This window comes from Ctenopharyngodon idella, chromosome 16 (assembly GCF_019924925.1).
Source record: "Ctenopharyngodon idella isolate HZGC_01 chromosome 16, HZGC01, whole genome shotgun sequence".
Taxonomy (NCBI): domain Eukaryota; kingdom Metazoa; phylum Chordata; class Actinopteri; order Cypriniformes; family Xenocyprididae; genus Ctenopharyngodon; species Ctenopharyngodon idella.
In genome coordinates this window covers 16,572,461-16,585,299 of record NC_067235.1, presented here as the reverse complement: position 1 = coordinate 16,585,299, position 12,839 = coordinate 16,572,461, and the positions used below count along the sequence as shown (strand labels likewise).

The window sequence follows — 12,839 nt, the reverse complement described above, 5'->3', positions numbered from 1 at the left end:
AGGGACTGCAAACTGGTAGTAACCAACTCAGACCGGACGTAGAGACGGGCATCCTGGGGAGCAGGACTCGGCATAGCGCTTTGAACCCTTGCAATCAAGGGAAGTTACTCTGCTCAACCTAGGATCTACAGAGCGCTTCTTAATAAGCACTCTGGAGGCTGAGTACTCTAAATAGGGTCCCTAAAGAGACGTACCTCAATGACCAACTCAGGGGCGAGGTCCTCAGCCTTAAATACTGACCTCCCAGGGAGGTCTCATGAGAGACCTTCAACCTTCCGATCAGACCTCGGGAGCGAGGTGTGTTTTTGGTGTGTTGATTTTAAATCAAAATCAACACACCAAAATTTAATAATACTCCTGTGAACTTAGCTTACTGATCTGTATGTTTAAGTAAATGTTGGAATATATTCTTATATTCTTATTCTTGCAAGGTTATGTGGAAAATGGCAGTCTTTTGCCTCAGACCTCAGTGTCCTGGCTTTATGCGTCACTATGTTTGCTGCTAACATCAGGACAGAGGGAAATTGTAGATCAAAACAGATCAAATGTATGCCTAGTCTGATTTTAAAACTTTACTTAAAGAAGGGGGAGACACATGAATATTAAAAGGGGTTCTTAATAATAATACATACATACAATTATAATTTTGTTATGTTATGACAAGGTTTTACATCAATGTTGTGATAAGAGATGCCCCTACACTGACAAAAACCTAATAAACTTGCTGTGTTAGCTTGACACAATAGCTTTGACACATGCAAGCTATGCCTTTTAGAAGCTAAGAAAACACTGATTAAATAATATGATTTAATATGACTTTAAAGTGCTTCACGCAAACAGTTTGGACAGTATGACAAAAATTACTTTTTTTAGCTTGAAATGTATTTTTTGCAGAAGGATTGGTCACATACGGATGTTTTCTTCCAAGGAGGAGGGGCTAACTCATGATACCAGACTTTTCCATTTGACATGACATGGTTAGATTCAGATGGTAAATATCATATGATTACAGTATCAACTTGGGTGTCCACCTAATCACCATATTTATAATGAAACCATCATATTTTAAAATATTAATTATATATCACATTAATTGTTACTACTGTAAAGCTATTTTAAATTATTATGGGATATCATTCAATGTTTCAGAATCTTTACTTTTTTAAATATTATTTTGTTTGTGTATTTTTAAAATGAACATTTTAACCATAGTATATTTATTGAACAAAAATAAATATCACCTTGTCCTTGGCTTCCCGGTCCCTCACACACATACATTTGTACAATTAAAAAAAAAAAACACTCTATAACACACTCTTATTCTCACACAAAATCTGTTGCTTCATCAGTTCAATAAAAACATTGAAGAAAAATTCTGCAATCAAAAACTACAGGAGTAGTGAAAAGTACATTTTTCTTAGGGTGTGCCTTTAGTTGTACCCTACATAGCACATAGTCACCAGAAAGATGATCGGCTGACAGTGCAGAATTTGACTGCACAGCACTTCCTCTACAGCTCTGTTGAGAACACTTTCAATCATCTCTGCATTAGTCACAAATAAGGATGTTGTCCAGTACGTAATACAGTATGACTATTAAAAACACTACTGGAGAATGAAGAGTTGCAAAAAATAAGAGAAACGGAAGATTTGGAATGATTTATAATTTAAAACGGTTCTCTTGATCAACAAGAAAGTAACTCTGAAATAAAAATCCTGAACGTCCTACAAATAAATCTGTTCTACACTTGAGTTTGTTTGTTAACATGCATTTGAAAGACGGTATTTAACAAGTCAGCAGGTTAACAAAGTCAATTATAGGCATTTCTCTCCTCATGATATTATGAGGTCTTTGTATGATTAATAACTGTCTGATTTATTTGTGACAGTTTTTGTTCACAGAGGCATAAAGTTGACTGCAGTTATCCTGAGGTCCAGCTGTTGCTCCTCTGATTGAAGCGTAAGTCACTTTATCTTCAACATGAACCTGAATAAACATCACAGATATTGTCAATTTTGAAAGAAAAAAGATGATGGAAATACAAGGAAGTGTTTACCCACCTTGTTATTTTTGGCTGGGTTTTTACTGTATGTGACAACCTCAGCATAAGTCACATTACCTTGCTGCTCCTAAACATCAGTGGAAACATGGTGAATCAAAGTAAAAAACTCATAAATCACTACTTTGTAAAATAGGCTAATTATTATGCAGTTGCTGCAAAAGTTTGAAATATGTGCTTTAAAATATGTTGTGTCATGTGGCATTTTCACGTTCGCTTTGATGCGTCCAGTATAAACAGCTCGTTTGCATCTCTGTACAGACTTCAGAAGGATCTCAGCGTCGAAAAAAGGTGGGTGGTTTATTTTAGTGGCGTCTCAGATCATTTCGGAAGATTTTGTTTGTTTTGTTTTGTCAACGAGGCACAATTTAATAGAGAGTTCACAAAGAAACTTTTGTTGAAAGATGAAGCAGCCAACTGTATTGGCTCTGACAGCAGTTGCTTCACAAACATTAAGTAAATGATTCATAATGCTTTGCTTTGTCTGTAGGCTAAGGATGGTTTTATATGGATAATGTTTTCAAAACATTTATGGCTTGTTTCCACCGAGCGGACCCTTCCGTTGGGGTACCACAGTAGTCCGGTAAGGGTGGAGCGAGACATGTTGATTGGTTGACAGAGAATTGTCACTTGCACATGCTATAGGTGAATGACAACACAAGAGGTGCCATTTTTTAAATATAGAGGTGAGAAACAGTACCGTTGCAACACAATGTCGGCGTGCAGCAATGTATCATTGTACATGCCGAGAAGCAAGAACAAGATCTGCTGTATGTCCTTCATTGTTGTTTACTGTGTTGCTTTCTTCTTCGCGTGAGAATGATGTCAATTGCTCCCGGCATACACCACGCCTATCAAGTAATACTGTTGGGGGTGGAAACACAAGTCGGATCAGGGTTTACTGACCCGAATCGTACTGTGTACTGTACTGTACCGCTCGATGGAAACAAGCTATAACTCACATGCAATAGCAAGAGGGTGTTGATATGTTTCCTATGCAATAACATTAGCCAATCATAACAGTGGCCCTTACAGGCCTTAAAGGAGCCGTCCCTTAAAAACTGATCATTTCAGACAGGGTCAGAATGAAGGTTGAAAATAATCATTGTTATGCATATATAGTTGTTTTTTTGGCAAAAACTTTACTAACATTATAAGTGAACTTTAACGAACATATTACAGTAATAAAAAATCCATGTTATGACCCCTTTAATCGTTGCAGTGTTCATCTTGTTACTAGTCTGATTTTGTAGGCCTACATTGTTGGTGAGTAGCCGTGTAACGTACATTATAGTATACTTACCATTACAGAGGATAATATGGGCAACAGAAACTGTCAAATATACACAAATATGAATCGCTTATTGAAGATGAGTCATACGGTTCACTTACATTAGCGCTGGCAGTAGGATGAATGGAAATGTTGATTGTATCATTGGTTCCATTATATTTTTTCATATTTGTGACCTTTAGACAAGAAACAGTACAAATAAACTAACTTAACATTTAGCTGTTGCATTTATCTAATGTGAGAAAAAACAGTATACATATAATAGGGTCAGTCCATCCAAGCTTATAGATGCAATAAATAAATAATAAAAAATTGGCTCATGGGTCTTGCCATTATGGTACTTACCAGAAAGTCATTAGTCCCTCTTCTATTATCTGAGGAATATTTATCACAAAACAGAAGAGTAAAATACAGCATGTCATTAATTAATGCAGACCGGTGATTGATTTTGACAATTTTCTAGAGGAATTCTAATGCTGTAGAATAGAACTATTATATTTGTCTTTTTAAAGGATTTGTTGACCTCAAAATGAAAATTCTGTCATCATTAACTCACTCTAATGTCATATTTGTACACAAAAAATTACACAAATTTCAAATTAGCAAAATGTCACAAAAAGCAAATGTTTGATCACATCTTTCCAAATTAATATTTATACTATAAAACCGATGTGCTTGTCTGTAAATTCTTTGGATGTTTTGGACTTTGTCTGTTGTCACAAAATATGAGCTAAAATTGAAAACTCACCCCCTCTTTTTTTACAAACCACACAAAAAATAACAGCAGGAAGGAGAACAGCCAATGCAGCAACAACACCAACCATTACAATCACTGAAGGAAAGACAATATAGAGGGACACATTCAGATCCAGATGAAAACAGCAGTAGATATATATATATATTTGTCAGGGTTCTGTCACTTCGATCTATGTATTCTTGGTTTTGTGACAGAGCTCTGACTGCTATCGTTTTGTCTGGTCTTGTCATGTTGAGCGTGCGGTTCTGAGTTCGCTCGGGACGTGCGCTTTCCTGTCCATGTGAGTTGTCTTGTGTGCGGGACGTGGTGTTCGGACCCCGCACTTCGGTTTAGTTTGGTTTCGGCTCTGTGTCGGGATTCGTGAATTCATGCTCCGTGTATTTGTCTTCTGTTGTGTGCGCACGGAATGAGCATTGGCTTTGTATGGCGCAGACTCCGTGCCAAAATCAAGTGTCCGAACGACCGACCGATCGATCGAACGTCAAACCGAACGTCTACCCGAATGTCTTGTACTTTGAGCGTCTAACGGAGCGGGTGACCCACATGACGACCTGACGTGACACCAGCCTCTTGAAATTAACTGGTTTTTAACCATGTAAGGAGCCAAGCTGATGTGTAAAGACTAGAAATGGACATTACAGGCACTAAATACATATATTTTGTACCTAAATACTAAATACTGAATCCTGGACATTACAGGCAATAAACAACACTAACACTATTTTTTTTCCTGAATCCACGTGCTTGTGAGTGTTTTACTTTCAAAAAGCAGACTGTCCATACAGACATTCCATATTCTTAATTTGACCTATATTATCCTTCTAACTTGTTTTTATTGTTAATTTTATTGCCTGCTGTACAATGTTCACAGTCCATGCAAGACACTCCAAATTAATAAACTGTAATTGCCTACTATATACCATCAGACCAGTCTCTTTATCCTTCTTCCCAGGAAATCAACAGAATATCCAGGTGATGTCATGTGAAGCCTCAGGTGAGTCTTTAAAATGTTTTTGAATGAATGTTTAACATTACAATTCCTTTAGTGGACAGTTGCTCTTACCCTCATATGGTCTTTGGGGTCTGTTTCCTTCATCTCAGTTGAATGAGATTTTGTGACAAAATTATCTGTAATTATCTGTAAAATTATCTATCTACAAATAAAAACTGGGATTGATTTGGTTGTTTTAAAGGTATGTACCCCTCAAAAGTCAATATTGAGGCATGCCTTTTAGAAAATATATTCTCTATATAAATTGTAAATACTTTACATTCTGTAGAAGTGTGTTGCTGTATTTTTATTATCAGACATGACCTCAAAAAATACATACTTTACAGAAACAATCACCAATCAAAGGGTTGCTATGTATACATACAATTCTAGGTGTGCAGTTTTACAGTTTTTCTCAGTCGCTTTGGTGCATTTGACAACTGAAATTCTCAAAACTTTTTCAGTTTTGAAAAAAACTGAAAATGCTTTGGTACACTCATGCAATTGATTATGTAAGTGTCTGCTGTTTCCTAATTTATCAATTGCTTATGTCATGTTGATCAAAATATATGATATGGTTCCGTGTTGAATAGTCTTACCCCTCAAAACATCTAGGCATTCCTTGCATGAGTCATTAAATGCAAAATGGTTGAACTAGTTGCCATAAACTGTCAAGCATATTTTCTATACATTTCTATTAGACTTTTTTTTTTTTTTTTTTTTGTAAATGTGTCATGAATTGCAGAGGTGAATTTTGAATTTCACAAATGAAGGGAAATGTAAAGGGCTAGATCAGAACACGATAGACAGTCACTTTTTTAAATGAAAGATCGAAAAGATAAACAACAGATTTTATTTCCACAGCCTTGAGTTTTTGAACGGATCTCTTGAATGAATGATACAATGATACATCAAATACATTTTATCAGACACTTAGCGGAATAACATATTATTATTTCATGTAACACGTTCCTACATGTGCTTACGTGTTGTTAATGCGTTTTCAGTATTCAGTATTCGGTATATATATATATATATATATATATATATATATACAGTGGTGGTCAGAATTATTGGCACCCTTGGTAAATATGATCAAAGATGACTGTAAAAATAAACATTATCTCCAGCATATTCAGTTGCCAGACAAGACTGGAACTTCAAACGGGACCGGCTTCTATGGTCAGATGAAACTAAAAAAAGAGGTTTTTGGCAGAAAACCCACAAGATGGGTTTGGTGCACACATGGATAAAAAGTACCCCATGCCCACAGTTAAATATACTGCTGGATTTTTAATGTTGTGGGCCTATTTTTCTGCTGGAGGTCCTGGACATCTTGTTCAGATACATGGTATCATGGATTCTATCAAATACCAACAGATAAAAAAAATCAAAACCTGACCGGTTCTGCTAGAAATTTAATAATGGGCCGTGGTTAAATCTTCCATCAGGACAATGATCCCAAACAAACATCAAAATCAACACAAAAATGTGTCACTGAGAACAAAATGAAACTTCTGCCATGGCCATTCCAGTCCCCTGACCTGAACCCTAAAGAAAATGAGTGGAGTGAACTGAAGGAGAAGGAGTCTGAAGGATCTGTAGAGATCCTGTATGAAGGAATGGTCTCTGATCTCTTGTCAGGTGTTCTCCAAACTCATCAGGCATTATAGGTGAAGACTCAGAGCTGTTATCTTGGCAAAAGGAGGTTGCAAAAAGTATTGAATAAAAGGGTGCCAGTAATTGTGGCCAACGTGTTTTGGAGAAAAACATTTATTTCATAATGTGATTTTCCCCCCACTTTCAATTCTTTTCCTTCAATGAAAGGTTAGATTTTTGCTAATTTTATGAATTAAAGATCAAAAGGATAAACAATGCAGATTTATTTTTACAGTCATCTTTGATCATATTTACCAAGGGTGCCAATAATTCTGACCACCACTGTATATATATATATATATATATATATATATATATATATATATATATATAGCATTAAAAAGCATTAAAAATGATTAATACCTATCTTATAGACACAGATGAGGATCGGTTTGGTTTATTGTCTTACACTGTAAAGCATGTGATGGAAATTTTGAACTAATTAATAATGAACTAACATTTCTTTTCTTCTACAGGTCTAATAAGCTAACTTTGAAATGGAGAAATAGTCACTAGGACTGAGTCTTATAACAAGTGGAAAAATTCTGCTGTGTTGGCTAGACAGCATCCTTCTAAGGATAAAAAATCTTTGAAAAATTGTTTTAACCTATTGAGTAATCTGAACTATTAACCGGGTGATATTTTTTGATGATCTTGTGATTCAGTTGTTCTAATCTAAATTTACTCCGCCAGTAAGTGGGGCAGAGGAACTGAGATGTTTTTCTTAAATCTGAACCAATCATATTAAGACTGATGATTATGAGTAATAGATCATGCCATACTGACTGTGAAATGTACCTGAAATTCTATGAAACCTGCTGTATTCCTTTGTTCAGAGAGAGATTCTCTGGAATTGATGGGAACTCTCCCGGCTGTGATTAAAGCTTTGAAGGACAAAAACTGGAGTCTCTGGTTATTGCTGCGCAGCAAGTCAGGTAAGGGAACACTAGGTTTTTGAGGGTCAAGACGTTGACCGAGATATTATTGAGTGTCGATTAGGAGACGCTCCGAAAGATCATATATTATTGAATGTCGATTTGGAGACGCTCCGAGTACTATTGAGTGTCGATTTGGAGACGCTCCAAAAGATCAGGAAATTTATTGAGTGTCGATTAGGAGACGCTCGGGTGTCGATTAGGAGACGCCCCAGGAACAGGTAACTTAAGTCAGGCGCGTAGGGGAAAATCTACCACAAGCATTAGTCACGTTAAACAACAGATCACACAAATGACAAAAAAAAAAAAGCTGGCAAACTTAGATTTAGGGATTACAGAATTAAATATTTTAAGGGAAATATTGCCTCACGCACACATTATCGTTTGATTTTATGAAGTTTGATTTGATTGGCCAAAAGCTTTTACAATTTTTTTTTCATTCTAATTTATTACAGAGCAGTGAATTGATCATATTATTTAATTATTATTTAATTTATGGAAATAGAATAGCTGCAAGATGCTTATTATCAAATTATTGAGACCCTAACCCCATTTATAATTACATAAAACAATTATAAATTAATTATAAAATACTGCCCCTGCATACAACAAAAAATGTTTTCTGATTTTCCATTTGGGTTTTTTTTTTTTTTTTTATCAATAGGCCTATTTGATGTGACCATACTTTGTTTTTAGAACCACACCAATTCGAGTTCGACTACATAAAAGTAGACATTTCAAGCTTTCTATAGATATGTTTCTCATGTCTGTGAGGCAAGCAGTCTATACGCTGAGTTTCGGTTCATTTAGCCTATAAGACGCGCTCCAGTTCACGTGCAAGTGATCGTGCCCGCGCTTCAATGTCATGATTATATTGTCTGCTATATTTGCTTCTTATTTATTAAATCCAGGCAATTGGTTGATGAAACATTGATTAAAATTAAAGAAAGACTTTCTACAAAACAAAACTTAATGAAGTGGTCAAATTCATGTCTGACCCATGTCTCCCGATATATTGCGCATCGTATAATATATATCCTCTTATCTTATTCATGCTGTTCACTCTTCATTATCAAATAGATGAAATTAAAAAATAAAATTATAATAGGCTTATTTAAACATAAATATGAAACTAAATACGTTTTCTTTAATGGCTAAACAGTAGCTAGCCTACAGTACAGAGAAACGTCATGTCATGAGCAAGAGTGGATCTTGAGTTGAGTCGGATCAAGCATAATTTCTTTTTAGACTTATTTGTTGGCCATTTGTGGTCTGTGCAATAAATATTAAAAGTTCTAAACCATCTATTGTGTTTTATTGTTCCACTATAGTAATGATAATATTTACAATAATATATTGAGTTTGATAGGTGTCTCACATTGTCCCACAGCAACATTAAAATAGTGTAGATTAGAGTACAATGTTTTATAATAATATTTTATTCTATTTAGTGTCCATTTCATTCATTTAACATATTTAATATTGGGGCATCCAAGTTATTTGACATATTTGAAAAAAGAAAATTAAAAAGTAACGCAATAGTTACTTTCCCCTTGTAATTAGTTACTTTTATAATGAAGTAGGCCTAACTTAGTTACTAACTCAGTTACTATTTGTGAGAAGTAAACGAAGTAAAAGAAGTTACTTTATTTTTTTTAAAGTAACTGGTGAAAAAGGTGTGTAAAGCAAGGCTATACAATTCAGTTCCTGCAGGGACATGACCAGCAGAGTTCAGTTTAAAGCCCGCACTAAAGGCTCTCCTGAAGCACATCACCTGATTTGATTTCTGTAGATTTCCTGGGAAGTATGATAAAGAGACTGATCTGATGGACTGGTATATTGCACAGTAGGCAATAAAGTTAACAGTTAACATGATTATACGGGTCAAATTAAGACTATGGAATGTCTGTACAGTTACATGCTCTTAGTAAAACACATAGGCTACTTTCAAGCACAGGATTCAGTATTTAGTATTTAGGTATAAAATATATGTATTTAGTGTCTGTAATGTCCATTTCTAGTCTTTACACATCAGCTTGGCTCCTTACGTGGTTAAAAACCAGTTAATTTCAAGACGCTGGCATCACGTCAGGTCGTCACGTGGGTCACCCGCTCAGTTAGATGCTCAAAGTACAAGACGTTCAGATAGATGTTCGGTTTGACGTTCAATCGGTCGGTCGTTCGGACGCTTGATTTTGGCACGGAGTCCGCGCCATAATCTTTGGTTGCAAGACTGGGAAAACGGCTGTCTTTGAACCTCTCTCACTGAACGACATTGGACCACCGATAAAGAGCCATGATCACAGAAATCGCCACGATTGTTTCATGATGGCAATCTTGCGTCTGGGACAGCCAAAAATGGTGCAGTGTATCCCAGGCTTAAGATCTCCAAATCTAAATGAGTTGTATATTTACATACAAAAAAAAAAAAAAAAAACTCACTGAAATGAGAATGACATACAGTACATAGGCCTACCTAGTTTTTCTGGAGGTGGTGGTGCTGTAGGCCCTGTTTTCTTCTCAGAGTTTGATGTGGTAGCTAGGATCAGTGCTGATGATGTAGCTGACTCTATGAATTTTGGTTTAGATGTGCCATATTGTGGAAATACAAAAATAATATTTGAATGCATGAACAACTTCAGGTTATTGACATTCATTTTCCAAACTAGAGCTACTGAAATCAGTTTAAATGAGAAAGACATACAAAATATATTACATATTTAAAGTACATATAGTAATAAACATTCAGCTGCTGATTTATGTACCTGATTGTCTAGAAGTTACTGGTTTATTTACAGTTGTTGTTGTCTTTAAGTTGGTGACTGGAGTCGTTGTCTTTGTCTCGTTTGAAGCTGTAAAAGATGAATTTGTAGAAAATCACATTTTTATACTTGATGAACAATACAATGTTAAAAATAGTAACATTACAAATAATAACAATTTACCTGAATACTTGACAGTATATGTGGCTGAGGTCTTCAGTTGATTTCTCTGAGTAACCTGACATCTCCACTCTCTGTTGAGATCTTCATTCAGGAGTGTTGTAGTCAGAGTGCTGATACAGTGTGTTGAGGAGAATGATATCTGATATCTGGAGTCTGTCATCACACTAACACCAGCCTGATTCACCCAGATCAGCTCAATTCCATCAGTACGGACCAAAGTATCACAAGAGACTCTTTCATAATACAACTGACAGGAGAGAGTCACAGAGCTGCCTGGTCTGATCTCAGTCTGTGAGGATGATGAAGAGACTGAAACAGAAAATAAGACAGAAGTCATACTACAGACTTCACTCTTTTCATTACATGTGAGTTTTAAGGTGTTATTTAAAAATTTACAGAAACACTGACCATGAAGAAAATGCAGATAAACACGTGCATCAGTTCCTTGTTTTCCATTCACATATTGTCGGCAGGTGTAAAGCCCATAATCCTCTTGTGTGACTTTCTTGATGTTCAGAGAGCAGTCAGACCCCACACTCAGTCTCTCACGTCTCTCTATGTTATTCTTCTTTTTCCCTCCAGCAATCAGTTCAACTGTCTCTGAATGTCTGTTATAGTTCCATGTAGTTGATGTGCAGCCAGGAAAAGCATTATTACAGGGCAGACGGACATTTTCACCAAAAGTCCTGAACACATGAGTTACTTCAGCTACAGTCATACCTGAAACACAGTACATTTCATATTACTTATTAATATATTAAAACAGGGAATTAAAAAATCTGGGTTAATTATTTAACCTTTAATGACATAGCAGATAAAAATAGTCTGTAAAAACAAAGTAGGCTATGTCTTGAATGAGACACAAATTGTTTTAGGCAGAAAATTAACTAAACTAAACTGGACATTGCGAATACCACCAAAATCTTAGTCTAAATCTTAGCCAGTTTCTATGCCAGAGTAAGGAAATTAAAAATTCATTTTAATATTTTCTAATAAATGGTTGCTCCAATTATACAGATAAAAAAAATGTTTTTAAAAAATAAATAAATAATAATTAAAAAAAAAAAATATATATATATATATATATATATATACACATAAAAAATATGTTTCTTTACCTGTTAGAAGTGAACAGAGAATGATCATTTCCAGAAGACACATATGACACATTTTATCTTTTTTAACAATCTTCTGACAATCTTTCTGCCAACCCTTCCTCTTACTTGACCAACTGAGTGTTTAGTCTTGAATCTCACGCTACAGCTACATTTCACTGACTGTGGAAATGTGTAATGGAGAAGTGTGTCACATGCTCATGTATTTCAGTTTTTCAGTTGTCTGACCCTTTTACCATTAGACCTATTTGTACTGAATGAAAAATATGCATTGCCCAATGAACATGAATTTTGGTTGTTGTAGACCAATATATCGCCAAGACTGGTATATCGGCCGATATTTGGCATTTTTAGATATCAGCATCGGCCGACATGTTTTTCTGTGTGAACGATGTGTTGGAAGCGCCTGACTTTTATATTTTTTCTGTCTTCATTAGTTTATGGTCCCTGTTACTTTATTAGATAGTACTATTAAACAAAGTAAACAAAACATATTATAATGTTCGCTTTTATATTATTTGTCATAAAATGGCAAACACTATAATACTTTCTTATTTACCGTCAGTATTCAGCAAATATGCATTTATATAATTTAAACAAATCTTTGAATATCTAATAAACATTTAATTTCATAAATATTGCAGACTTGGTCGAATTCAGCTGTGAGATCTTCATAAGTGTGCATCTGTAGACTGCAGAATAGACTGCGTCCATGCGAATTGAATGTAGACAGGAGAGTTCAAACTTTAGATCCTGATGTAACACTGTAAGTTTGATGGGTCAGAAAAGAGCTGTGGTAACGTCATCAATATCATACACTCCTATTGTCTTTTTGAGCTCACAGGAGAAATTGCATGACCGTGAGCAAATTTGTAGATTTTATGACCAAAAAACTGATTTTCAGGTAAGAAAGTAAATTTTTTCATCAAGATTATTTTTTGCCTAGCAATCATTGAATTGTAGATACAATTATTTAACTTGTATAACCTGAAGTAGCTTTTTCTCTAGTTTAATTTGATGCTTTGTATTTATTCAAACCCACATGCTAAAACAGTTAGCTATGTTATGACTGTTTGTGGTGGGGATA

The 12,839-nt window shown here is 35.2% G+C and overlaps 1 protein-coding gene across 3 annotated transcripts; it reads right to left on the bottom strand.

Annotated features, from left to right (window-relative positions):
- Positions 1–557: 557 nt before the first annotated feature.
- LOC127497988 (uncharacterized) lies at positions 558–11,932 on the bottom strand. Of its 3 annotated transcripts, none has more exons than XM_051866843.1 (10): positions 11,756–11,932; positions 11,046–11,357; positions 10,638–10,946; positions 10,458–10,544; positions 10,169–10,261; positions 4,099–4,182; positions 3,696–3,724; positions 3,452–3,526; positions 2,061–2,129; positions 558–1,973 (listed from the first exon to the last, which is right to left on the bottom strand). In XM_051866843.1, exons 1-10 carry the CDS (start codon positions 11,805–11,807, stop codon positions 1,965–1,967), a joined length of 1,119 nt encoding a protein of 372 aa, XP_051722803.1. In that variant the 5' UTR covers positions 11,808–11,932; the 3' UTR covers positions 558–1,964. The 3 variants fall into 3 exon arrangements, with proteins under 3 accessions (XP_051722803.1, XP_051722801.1, XP_051722802.1); XM_051866841.1 differs by having other exon boundaries at positions 558–1,986; positions 11,756–11,931; XM_051866842.1 differs by lacking the exon at positions 4,099–4,182 and having other exon boundaries at positions 558–1,986.
- Between the last annotated feature and the right edge of the window lie 907 nt (positions 11,933–12,839).